The sequence below is a fragment of the Globicephala melas genome, chromosome 18 (assembly GCF_963455315.2).
Source record: "Globicephala melas chromosome 18, mGloMel1.2, whole genome shotgun sequence".
Lineage (NCBI taxonomy): Eukaryota > Metazoa > Chordata > Mammalia > Artiodactyla > Delphinidae > Globicephala > Globicephala melas.
Window position 1 is genome coordinate 67964413 of NC_083331.1, and position 13518 is coordinate 67977930.

The window sequence follows — 13518 nt, forward strand, 5'->3', positions numbered from 1 at the left end:
GGGCATCTGTCCATGTGGGCATACTCATTTCAGTGACTGTAACTCCTGACCCCAGCCCTAACAGCTCCCTCTCTTGGTGTCTACACCCGTCTCTTCTGTGACCCCATGATTAGCTGCCTTGCCTGCTTCTCACTAAGCACCACCTCCTTCTGTCTCCCTTGGCCCTTACTACGTTGAGCATCTGTCCAGCAAATCCACAAAAGCCTCGGTTAGTCCATTAACCTCTTACTCCAGCACCGTATCTACACCGTGAAGCACTGGGGGAAGACATAATTGTACACCTTAATTCACTACAGGTTCATAGTTTTCAAACGTAAGTATGTCCTTTTAAATGTTTTAATTGAGATGTTCTACCGTAAAGATGCCAGAGTTTGTTTTTTTTTCCAAAGACAGTAGATTTGAAGACCTAATGAGATGAAGTCACTGGGAAAGAAGGAACTCAAAATATATGGACATGGGTGGTATTGAGTAGGGCAAGCATATTAATTGTATACTATTTCCCTGATGTGATATTTTAAAAGATTACTTTGGAAATTGTTGCATTCTTTTTATAGCAGAGGGTGATTTTCAGCATATTTATTAAATTGTATAACTACCTTAAAATACTCCTTTGGTCTCTCAGTCCCATCTTTCTGTTTATTTATGCCTTGATCTTAAGAAATGATGGAAGGCGGGAAGAGCATCAGTAACACCTTCAGTGAACTTGAGGGACAACAGGAGCCTCCAACAGTAAAGAGCAAAATATGCAAATCCACAGAGAAGTTTTGTCCCTTTGGTGTAGACTTTAAAGGCAAATTACTTTAGTAGGATTCTACTCAGGGTTCGTTTATTTTTATGTAAAGATTATGCCTTGCTTATGCAAAAGACCCTTCTTTTAGTCCTAGTGCTTTTTTTTTTTTTTTTTTTTGACTGCGTTGGATCTTTGTTGCTGTGCGCAGGCCTTCTCTAGTTGAGGTGAGCGGGGACTGCTCTTCCTTGCGGTGCGCGGCTTCTCTTGTTGTGGAGCATAGGCATGCAGCTAGGCATGCAGGCTTCAGTAGTTGTGGCTCACGGGCTTAGTTGTTCTGCGGCATGTGGGATCTTCCCGGACCGGGGCTCGAACCCGTGTCCCCTGCATTGGCAGGCGGATTCTTAACCACTGCGCCACCAGGGAAGCCCAGGCCTAGTGCTTTTCAGGTTTAATTTTGTCCTAGGAGTTGAGGTAAAATAGAAGAACAGAAGGAGTGTTTTAAAATGGACAAAGAATGTGCACCTAACATTTTCCCGGAGTTTTCTAGAATTTTTTAGGATCAAGATTTGTGCTAAAACAAGTTCTTTAAGCCCCAAGCTTAAAGAAACAGAGCAAGCATTTCTTAAGATCAAGGCATAGGTTAACAGAAACATGGGACCAAGATATCAGATTTTTTTCCCCAAGGCAACCATAAATGTATTGATGTATTTTTCAGCATTGATTTCAGTATTGATTCTTTATCCTTTTCTTTTCAAAGAATTTTGCCTTCTTTTAGATCTGCAGTAAAAATAATAGTAGCAACAAAACAAAACCCCAAATCTGCTTTGCCATTTTATCGATGACTTTTGTTGAGGTCAGGAAAAAAACTGTAAGATATCGTGTGCATTATGTGAAGCTGGAGCCACCTATCATAGGATCATAAAATCTCAAGTCTAACCACTCATATTCACTCATTCAGTCAGTTAACATAACTGCTGAATGTCTTTCACGTGCCTGGCACTGTGGTAGTTGTGGGGTACAGCAGTGAACCAAAAAAGTCTCTGTCCTCATGGACTTGTATTCTGATGGGGAGAAGGAAACAAAACGAATTACTGAAACACATGTGTGTCAGTTGCTGATGAAAGAACTATTGAAGATAAATCAGGGATGGTGGATGGAGAATTTTCAATTTTAAATAGGCCAGAGAAAGTCTTACCTGAGAGGTGAGCAAAAGACTTGAAGCAAGTAAGGGAGTGAGCCATGTGAATTTGTGGGGAGAGGGGAGGATGTGGTGAAGGATGCAGCAAAAGCAAAGGTTCTGAGATGTCGCTCGCCCAGTGTATTCAAGGTACAGAGAAAAATTGGTGCGACTCAAGCAGGTGAGCAAGACAGAGAATAGTGGGAAATGAGGGCAAAGGAGTAATAGGACCACATCATGTAGCCCACTCATCATAGGCCATTGTAAAGACTTTGACCTGTACATCTGGGCAAGATGGTTAGCATTGAAGTGTTTTGGGTAGGGTTAGATTTTAACAGGATCACCAGGACTGTTGTAGAGAGAATGGACCGTGGGAGAGTGAGAAGCCAGGAGGCAAGTTAGGAGTCTCTCACTATCAGTCCTGAAAATATGCATGACTTAATGGTGACTCAGATCATTGGGGTAAGGGTGGGAGTTGTGAAGCGGTCAGCATCTCAGAAACTGGCTGTGTTTTGACGTTGGGACCAACAGTTTGCCGAGAGGTGGGATGTGGGGTGTGGAGTTTCTGTTTTCTAAGATAGGAAAGTCTGGGGGAAGAGCAGGTTTGGAGGGAATGGGGAAGAGTTTGTTTTGACATGACATGAGATGTTTGGTAGGCATACAAGTAGGGATGTTGAGTTAACAGTTGAAAATATGTGTCTGCAGTTTGGAGGAGGGATTCAGCCTAGATACGTGTATGTGAGAACCATTAGTGTATAGTTGGTATTTGAAGCCAGGAATTGATTAACTCCCCAAGGGAGTGGGTAAAAATAGTGAAGAGAAGAATTCCAAGGACCGGGCCTTGGGGCAGTTGGTATTAATGGGTCAGGAAGACGGAGGAGGAGTCAGCAAAGAAGACTTCGTCATAGGGCTGTTAGGAGGGTTACATGAGGTAATAAGCGTTTATTATGATGGATAAGTGTCGTCTTTAGGGTTGCTATTTTCCTTCACAATTGAACACACCGTTGACTTCCTGAGCCCAGTGAGCGTCGGACTGCGGTGTAAGATTTGCTACTTTTGTGGTAACTAATAATGTCTCTTCTCTGCTTTAAGTTTGACACATCCCTCTGATTCCTTAGTATGTATACGTTTGTTTTTTTCATTTCCCGGTCTTTTAGATGGAACCTATAAGATTCATATAAAATTTAAACTATTAAATATTTACATAAATATTGCGGTATTCACAGAAATAGCAACGCCTTGAGAACGAAACTATTGGCTGACAGGTGGCAGCAGTGAACTACACTTGAAACATTGGTTTGTCAGATGATGTACAATAACTGGTTTAGGGATTTTAATAAATAATGTATAAAAGCATGGACTACTCTGAAGTGAAACATATGCAAGTTGGGTTTTTTTTTTACTCCCTGTAATAAAGTTTGAATTTATTAAAAGGTGTATTGGACTATATATAGTTACATTATGGAGTATATATAATTAGTTTAATAAATTATAGCCTTAAGAAAACTAGGAAATGGATTTTTTAAATTAAGACATAAATAGGCCCTGGTAAAGTAAACCTACGTTATATAATATGTTGTGAATAATATAATGTGTGTGTTTTCATGCTCATGAAATAAGTCCTAGACTCCAGAATTGGAGGACTCCTTAGTTTTTAAACTTTGGTTTAAAAAATTATCAATTTTTGTTTCAACTTTGTTATTACATAGCATCCTAAAAATTGACAATCTTTTCAAATGTGAGTAAAAAGAATCACATTTATTCTGATTCTAGACATCCAGATTTAACTTTTGTTGTGTCATCACAGTCTGTGTTGTTCACTGCTGAACCTCCATCACCTGGTGCATAGGAGACACTTAACAAATATCCACTGAATGAATAATACATAGACATAAAACCTTACCTGTTTATTAATAGGAAGCCTTCAAACCCATAATTTCCAAAACATTATCAGGGGACATTATTATGGAGATACTGATGTTGTTTTGTTCTATGTGTGGGTATTTTCCCCTCCTAGGACTCACTTATATTTAAGAGATGGGTTGGTTGAAATTATCAAAAATAAAAATAAAAACTGTTACTTAGAAAAATTGATGACTTAGTGTTTTAGAGAAACAGAATAAGATTGAAATTTAAATCTGCTTGATCTGTGGGGAATTTCTATATGTTTATTATCAATATTAATGCACTTAAGTAATTTAAGGAGACCAGTGCTTTTACTCTATTTATGTTACAGGCATGAAGGACCTGGATATTTTTTCTTAATTTGCTTTCCACTTTATTTTAATACAGTTTACATTTAATAAGGAGGAGACCTGTAAGCTTGTTTGTACAAAAACATACCATACAGAGAAAGCTGAAGACAAACAAAAGTTAGAATTCTTGAAAAAAAGCATGTTACTGAATTATCAACATCACTGGTAAGACGTGGAGATTTGGGATTTTGGGCTTTTTCCTTTTCAAGAAGAAACCTCTGTTTCATTGAATGTGTAAATACTTCATTGATTCTATAAAAATAGCAAATAAATTTATTTCCTTTTTTTGTTATTAGTAATATGAAGTAGTGACTTTTATTTGCCAGAGGATTACTAAGGTTGACAGCTTAAAGTATCATCATTTTCTGCACTTAGATTATTGTAATATCTGGTACTTGTTTAGGTACACAGACCTGTTTCCTAGAGCACTTCTTTTATTCATACATAGTTAAAAGGAGCATATTTGTGCTTTGGGAAAGGACCTGGATCAGTCTTCTGGAAAAATACTGTTATTTTGTACTTGCAGGCCGTGAAAAAGAACATAGGAAAACAAAACTTAACTTTCATTTGATATTTGAGAAATAGAATCTACTTCCAATAAAAATACTTATAATTTGTGTAATCTGTTTTTTATTTTATAAACATGACGTAACATTAACAATGTTTTTACCAGTTTGCATTATAATCAAAAAGCATTAAAAAAATTTTTTTTTGCTTCCCCAGGAGTATTTACTTACTATACAATATTCAAACAGTATTAAAAAAGGGTCTCAAAAACCCAACTTTTTAAATATAACCAATTGTTATTCTTCCAGATAATTTTGCCAACAAATGCCTGTATTCTCTGGTGGTCATGGTTTACATATGTTTTGCCTCTTCCAAAAAGTGTAAGGTGCTGGAGGTGGTGAACAGGAAGACTATTTTTGTAGACTTCCTCTTGAATGTTTGTCCTGTCACTATCTCAGACCCGTTTGCCCTCACTCAGGGAGGTGAGAACCATTGATTTCAGTTTGGACATGACCAGATCCTGTGGCTCAGTAGGATTGTTGGAACCTCTCATTCCCTCTTGCCTCCTTGGTTTCTCCCCATCCTCGTAGAACAAAAATGTCCTAGAGAGGGGCAACCCTGGGTCACATGCCCATTCATGAACGAGTCTGTGATTAGGGTGATTCACTCTGATTGGCTAGACCTGGGTAAAATACAACTGAACCACATAGAAATGAGTCTCCCATAGCAGGGCTCTGTTAGAAGGAAGGAAACGTACCTGTTACACTTGCGTCAGCTTCTTTCTCATCTGACCCTCAGTGCTAACAGGAACTTGAAAGTCTCCTCCATGTCTTCATTTCTTTGGTTTCTGGTAAGCCAAGAGCTTTTTTCCTGTAAGCTACTGTGAGCATACTACTTAATTGCTGAGTTAATGTAACTCAGGATACATTTCTCATTCATCAGTAATTGAAAAGTTTCCCTTGGTGTTTTCTCTTTGCTTAAAATTGTTCTTTCCAGCCTTCAAAATCATATTTAAGGCTCAGTCCTTATGAGCCTTAAGGCTCATTTTCACCCCTTCTACCTCCATTTACTCTGACAGCTGTCCATTTGTTGACTGAATGAAAGAATGACTCTTTAGGTCACTATGGGTGATTTTTTTTTTTTAACTTATTTATTTTTGCTGTGTTGCGTCTTCGTTTCTGTGCGAGGGCTTTCTCTAGTTGTGGCAAGCGGGGGCCACTCTTCATTGCGGTGCACGGGCCTCTCACTATCGCGGCCTCTTTTGTTGCGGAGCACAGGCTCCAGACGTGCAGGCTCAGTAGTTGTGGCTCACGGGCCTAGTTGCTCCGCGGCATGTGGGATCCTCCCAGACCAGGGCTCGAACCCGTGTCCCCTGCATTAGCAGGCAGATTCTCAACCACTGAGCCACCAGGGAAGCCCACTATGGGTGATTTTTAGCTTTCTCTTCTACCCTCTGTTCTTAGAATCCTGTTTAGAGTCTTCCTCTTAAAGATAACAGAAGCACCTCTTCTTCAGTAGATTCCTGACAATAAAGTACTTAGAAATATTTTTAACTTATTTATGATGCAATTAACATAGGTACTGTTTTGATCCCAAGATGCTTAATAACAAGAAGAATAATTTAAAATAGTTGCAAACTTAAACAATTCTGCCTAAAAAAATAAACTGGAACAATGCTGGTGGATAGTGATTTTTGTAGTTGAATCAGAAAAGTTTATTATTTCAGGTCTGAATCCATTAACAAAAACTCTAAGCCATATCACAGATATACAGTCTGGTAATTCTAGGCAATGGGCTTTAGTCCTTAAATCAGTTCATTACACATTTAGAAAATATTTGATTCATATTGATGCATTTACGTGAACCATTAGTTGAGTATATTTCTGTCCTTGGCTGACTTCAGACATTTTTACTATGTAATTTGATTTTAAGCATAGATAGCAGAGTTGACAGAGATGAAATAGCAGGAACCCTTAGAAATATGAAAGATTATACAAAGTGTTTTCTACTACCCTCAACTTCTTTAATCCTGCTCCCCAGAGGTAGCACTATTATTTCTCCTGTATGTTTCCAGATTTTTTTAATATAAATTTATTTATTTATTTTTGGCTGTGTTGGGTCTTTGTTGCTGTGCACAAGCTTTCTTTAGTTGTGGTGAGTGGGGGCTACTCTTTGTTGCGGTGCGCGGGCTTCTCATTGTCGTGGCTTCTTGTTGTGAGGCACGAGCTCTAGGCGCGCAGGCTTCAGTAGTTGTGGCACGTGGGCTCAGTAGTTGTGGCTTGCGGGCTCTAGAGCTCAGGCTCAGTAGTTGTAGCACACGGGCTTCGTTGCTCCGTGGCATGTGGGATCTTCCCAGGCCAGGGCTCGAACCCATGTCCCTTGCATTGGCAGGCAGATTCTTAACCACTGCGCCACCAGGGAAAGCCCTGTTTCCAGATTTCTATGCACATGTAGGTATATAAAAGAGTATGTACCGGGCTTCCCTGGTGGCGCAGTGGTTGAGAGTCCGCCTGCCAATGCAGGGGACATGGGTTCGTGCCCCGGTCCAGGAAGATCCCACATGCCGCCGAGCGGCTGGGCCTGTGGGCCATGGCTGCTAAGCCTGTGCGTCTGGAGCCTGTGCTCCGCAACGGGAGAGGCCACAACAGTGAGAGGCCCACGTACCGCAAAAAAAAAAAGAGTATGTACCTTTTAAAATAACAATGGAATTATTGTACACATTGTTCTGAAATTGATCACTTTGTTTAAGAAAATATGGGCATTTTTCCATGTAAAGCACATCTATAGATCTATATCTACTTCATTCTTTTTGTAATTGTATACCATTCCATCACATGAATGAACTGTAGTTCTTCCCCCATAGCACTTTAACCACACTACCTTCTGAACGAATAAAATGACTGATTATTAGTTAGTGCACCAACTCATTGTTCTCATTATAGAGAACAGTCAGTTAATTAACAGTAGTTAATTTTTATATCTAAATTGATGAATACTTTCAATTCTTATTTGGGACTTTAGAATGTAATTTGAGGATCTTCTTGGCTTACTCTGTGAATAACGTTAAGCTACTTCTTGATTCTTGAGACTGACTGATTTTTTTTTATATAAATTTATTTACTTATTGATTTTTGGCTGCTTTGGGTCTTCATTGCTGCACACAGGCTTTCTGTAGTTGCGGCAAGCAGGAGCTACCCTTCGCTGCAGTGCGCAGGCTTCCCATTGCAGTGGCTTCTTTCTTGTTGCTGAGCATGGACTCTAGGTACATGGGCTTCAGTAGTTGTGGCTCACGGGCTTAGTTGCTCCGCGGCGTGTGGGATCTTCCCGGACCAGGGCTCGAACCTGTGTCCCCTGCATTGACAGGCAGATTCTTAACCATTGCACCACCAGGGAAGTCCCCTGACTAATGTTTTGATACCAGCAGCAGACACTTGAATTCCCTCTACTCTACAAGTTTTGTGATTATACTTTTTGCCTAAGTTTCCACATCTTTGTGACATTTTATTTATAAAAGTGTAATTTATTTAGCTAGTTATCAAAGTACTTAAATTTTTTTAGTACCATAAAACCACCAGACTCTGGCTTATTGGACAGAGAGGGGTCTTTGAAGATATTTTAGTCTAGTGAGTGCCAATCTTGGATCCCGTAGGCTGGCAAAGGGGAATGATGTGCTATTTTCAAAAATTCAAAACCCCAGTTAGATAGTGTAAATTAACTTATATTAAAACTATGAAAAAAAATAAAAATAAATTTTAAAAACTATGTAGAATAACCTAAATACCAAGTTTCTTTGCTTTTGGCTGCACTTTTTTTATTTTTTTGAGTGTACTGTGGCAACATGGGTTATTCCATTCTCATCAGAAACTCTAGAAATTAATTTATTGGGAAAATTGATTTATTAATAAATGAAGCTTGACTGCCAGAAGTGTTTCAGATGGAGCCCATGAGGGTAGAGGGAAATAATGGAAGGCAGTCCTTAATAGTAAAAAATTGGGGCCAGTCATTCGACCTTTAACCTTTTGAGTCCTCTTCTTTTACTCTTTTTCACTATATCAGATTGAAAATAGAATTTTTAAATATTTTTGGTGTTATGAATTTCAATAGCTACTACTTCCCAACTTAGCAAGGCAGTAATTGAAAATTATATTCTTTAAGTTTTCTTACATTTATTTCCAAGGGTTTGTTGGGTTTTGTTTGTTTCCAGCCAGGCAAAGGTTATGTCAAGGCATTATATAAATGATAAATTTAGGATGTTCACCTTTAAAAAAAACCCTAAATTGCCCCTTAATTCTCATTTTGTAACTAGCACTGTAATTTTATGTAGTACTCTCTCTGATAGTGTAAAGATATTAAAATTAATATATTGCTCTTTTATATTCATTGACTGAACTTCATTGTCTATCTAAAAAATTAAAGCAATTAACTGATTCTTGAGGCCTCCAAAAAATCTGAATTATTTATATTATATAGCATGGTTTTCATGCTTCTGATATTTTGGTATTTTCATGGGAACTACTAGCCTGCTGGCTATAATAATAATAAACTTAATAGTGTAGGTGATTCTAAAATGTAGTATATTGGGTACTATTAAATAGCATTTAAGTGTGACGAGACATGTTTTATTAGGTCATTAGCGTACACCCTGGGTGAATATAGAATCATAATTTTACTTCCTAAGGCATACATTAATTCACAAATAAAACATGCCCTGGAGTGTTGTCTTATGACTGTAATACAGCTAGTATATTTTTAGTAATTTTAAAAATTTGTATCCTGTGATGCGTTTTGGGCATAGGAGACCCTATGCTTGCACTTTAATGTAATTATACAGGACTACAAAATTTTACTCTTTATTTTTATCCTTTTTTTAAAAAAAGTTTTTTCACTATAGAACTTGAAAGATTTATTTCTCTAACTTTATAGCAGCATTTCTTTTAGACATAAGTTGGATTTACACGGTTTTAATAGATGATACTATTATTTTCACTTTTTCGCGTGGCCCTTCAGTTGAATATTTCCCTATATCTTGGCAGTTATATTCTTCTCCTTTTTATTGAATTACCTGAGTAATAAAAGACGTTTGTTTCTATACTATTCCATAAACTGTTCCGAAGGAACTAAATATATTGCTTTGCACCTATTTAGAGCTGTTGAGTGTTCGCTGAAGGTAAATTATCCTTAGGTGTCTAGATAATGGTATTGTTATATTAGCGATCGCAGTAAATTAATTTATTTACTCCTTTTCAAAGAAGGTGTAGAGATTTTTTTTCCCACTACAGTGTGTCAGATATTGGCACAATACTATTACTTATGAAGTACCACATTTTATCAAAATTCTTTGATTGTAGTTTTGACACCTTAAGGCATTTTTAGACATTTAAATTTTACAAAGTGTTGACACAGATTTGGGAAGTAATTCTTAGTCATGTTTGGTGGTTTCTAACTTGACTTTTATTTCTGTGCATAGGATTGTGGATAATATGCCGGTAACATGGTGTTATGATGTTGAAGATGGTCAGAGGTTCTGTAATCCTGGATTTCCTATTGGCTGTTACATTACAGATAAAGGCCATGCAAAAGATGCCTGTGTTATTAATGTAAGTTTGTGATAAACTAACTCTATGCTATTTTTTAAAATATGGCTCTTTGGTAGAAGGAGTCAATCTTTATCTGGACAAAACTGCACTCATTGAATGAGTGCAGTTCAGATGTTCTGAAGGACAACTACTCTGTCCTTTTTTTTATTTTTTTGACTGTGACGTGCAGGTTGCAGAATCTTAGCTCCCCGACCAGGGATTGAACCCGGGCTGCTGCAGTGAAAGCGCTGAGTCCTAACCACTGGACCACCAGGGAATTCCCATACCTAGTCTTTAAATTTAAGCCAGATTAACAATTTATAACTCTAGAACTAAAATAATTCAGATTCAGTTTAACATTTACTGGCAGTGTCTCTTATATGCTAAACACTATGCTATGGGCTAGGACTTTGTATGTTCTGACTCTGTTAAAAGTTAAATTCATAAATCTTACATATTAAAAAAAGGTTCATGGTTGACTGCCAAAAAGACATCATAATAAGTCCATGAAATTTGTATTGCAAATTTAAGTCCATAGAATATTGTATTGTAAAAGTTTGATATTATACCTTTTTAAAAAGGTATCAATCTTTGAGGCCATTCTTTTACAATTTAAAAAATAAAATAATAAAGTGAAGACATTAATTTAGAAAGTAATCAAAATTATTGGGGATATATATTAAATTTTGTATAATGAAGTCAACCTGATTTAATCTCTTAATGAATATGACCTGGTAGTAGAAGTTAGCATGAGCTTGATCATGAAACTGGTTATTTGGTTAATGCTTTTGTGAGAGTTGACCAAGGACTCTTGAATAATTTAGGTTATTGGTTTATTCTGAAGTTTTAAACTTCTGTGGAGGAAAAGTGTTAAAATGTGTAACATTTAGCATGCTCATAACATATAATATTTAAAATTTTATTTGTTTTATTTTCTAAGGGAAAAGCTAGACAATAAAAGATGTCTTGTCAGGTACTTTTAAAGTTTTATGTAAAAATTAAAACTTTAAAGAAGTGTAATTTGTACCTCTGCCAGTTAGTTTTGGCTTATAAAGAGTTTAAGCTTATGGAGGCATAACTCTCCCAGACTTCAGACAATACTACAAAGCTACAAAAATCCAAACAGCATGGTATTGGCAGAAAAACAGAAATATGAATCAGTGGAACAGAATAGAGAGCCTAGAAATAAACCCACACACAACTATGGTCAATTAATATTCAACCAAGAAGCAGGAATATGCAATGGAGAAAAGACAATCTCTTTAGCAAGTGGTGCTGGGAAAGCTAGACAGCCACATGTAAATCAGTGAACTTAGAACTCTCCCTCACACCATACACAAAAATAAACTCAAAGTGGCTTAAAGACTTTATAAGACATGACACCATAAAACTCCTAGACGAGAACATAGGCAAAACATTTTCTGACATGTTTTCTCATGTAGTAATGTTTTCTTAGGTCAGTCTTCCAAGGCAATAGAAGTAAAAGCAAAAATAAACAAATGGGACCTAATCAAACTTATAAGCTTTTGCACAGCAAAGGAAACCATAAGCAAAATGAAAAGACAGTCTACAGATTGGGAGAAGATATTTGCAAATGATGCAGCTGACAAGGGCTTAATTTCCAAAATATACGAACAGCTCATACAACTCAACAACAACAAAAAACAAACCAATCAAAAAAATGGCCTGAAGACGTAAATAGACATTTCTCCACAGAAGACATACAGATGGCTAGTAGGCACGTGAAAAGATGTTTAACATCACTGGTTATTAGAGAAATGAGAATCAAAATACTACAATGAGGTATCACTTCATAACGGTCAGAATGGCCATCATCAAAAAGTCTACAAATAATAAATGCTGGACAGGGTGTGGAGAAAAGAGAACCCTCCTACACTGTTGCTGGGAATGTAAGTTGGTGCAGCCACTATGGAAGACAGTATGGAAGTTCCTTAAGAAACTAAAAATAGAGTTACCATATGATCCAGCAATCCCACTCCTGGGCGTGTATCTGCAAAAGATAAAAACACTAATTCAAAAAGATCCATGCACCCCAATATTCATAGCAGCACTATTTATAATAGCCAAGACATGGACGCAACCTAAATGTCCATTAGCGGATGAGTGGATAAAGAAGATGTGGTATATACACACACACAATGGAATATTACTCAGCCATAGAAAGGAATGAGATAATACCTCTTGCAGCAACATGGTTGGACCTAGAGATTATCATACTAAGTGAAGTGCATCAGACAGAGAAAGACAAATATATGATATCACTTATATGTGGGATCTAAAAAAATGATACAAGTGAACTTATTTACAAAATAGAAACAGATTCACAGACATAGAAAACAAACTTATGGTTACCAAAGGGGAAGAGGGGGGGAGGATAAATTAGGAGTTTTGGATTAGTTGATACAAACTACTATAAATAAAATATAAACAAGGTTGTACTGTATAGCACAGGGAACTATATTCAATATCTTGTAATAACCTACAGTGGAAAAGAATATATATATATATATAACTGAATCACTTTGCTGTACGCCAGGAACTAGCACAGCATTGTACTTGTATTAAAAACTATACTTCAGGGCTTCCCTGGTGGCGCAGTGGTTGAGAGTCCGCCTGCCGATGCAGGGGACACGGGTTCGTGCCCCGGTCCAGGAAGATCCCACATGCCGCGGAGCTGCTAGGCCCGTGAGCCATGGCCGCTGAGCCTGCACATCCGGAGCCTGTGCTCCGCAACGGGAGAGGCCACAACAGTGAGAGGCCCGCGTACCGCAAAAAAAAAAAAAAAAAAAAACAACCACAATTTAAAAAAAAAAGTTAAAACTTACACATTTTTATGGGGAAGGATTAAAATTCTGTCCAAGTTCAAATTTTCTTACTTGTTTTGGCTTATTTTAAAATTTTATATTTCGACACTTTTATAGCCAGTTTTCTACCACTAACTTTAAGTTCTGCTCCACAGTCAGAATTCCATGAAAGAGATACATTTTACATCTTTAACCATGTTGATATCAAAATATACTACCATGTTGTTGAAACTGGATCCATGGGAGCAAGATTAGTGGCTGCTAAACTTGAACCAAAAAGGTAATTATACAATAGATAAAAATAAATAACTGTAAGTGAAATTTAGACCCAAAGAATAAATATTTTGGGACCAATTAACTTTTTCCTTAATCAGTATTCTGGCGTATAATTTGGTGTTTTAATTGATTTTACTAAAACTTCCTTTAGCATGGTTTGTTATTGAGTTAT

The 13518-nt window shown here is 37.2% G+C and overlaps 1 protein-coding gene across 1 annotated transcript in view; it reads left to right on the forward strand.

Moving 5' to 3' along the window:
• The window catches only part of TM9SF2 (transmembrane 9 superfamily member 2), a 56728-nt gene that overhangs the window by 15999 nt on the left and 27211 nt on the right, over nucleotides 1-13518 (forward strand). The window contains exons 3-5 of the mRNA XM_060287856.1: nucleotides 4193-4327; nucleotides 10137-10266; nucleotides 13226-13350. Coding sequence (XP_060143839.1) covers nucleotides 4193-4327; nucleotides 10137-10266; nucleotides 13226-13350 — 390 coding nt within the window. The remainder of the gene's footprint in view (nucleotides 1-4192; nucleotides 4328-10136; nucleotides 10267-13225; nucleotides 13351-13518) is intronic.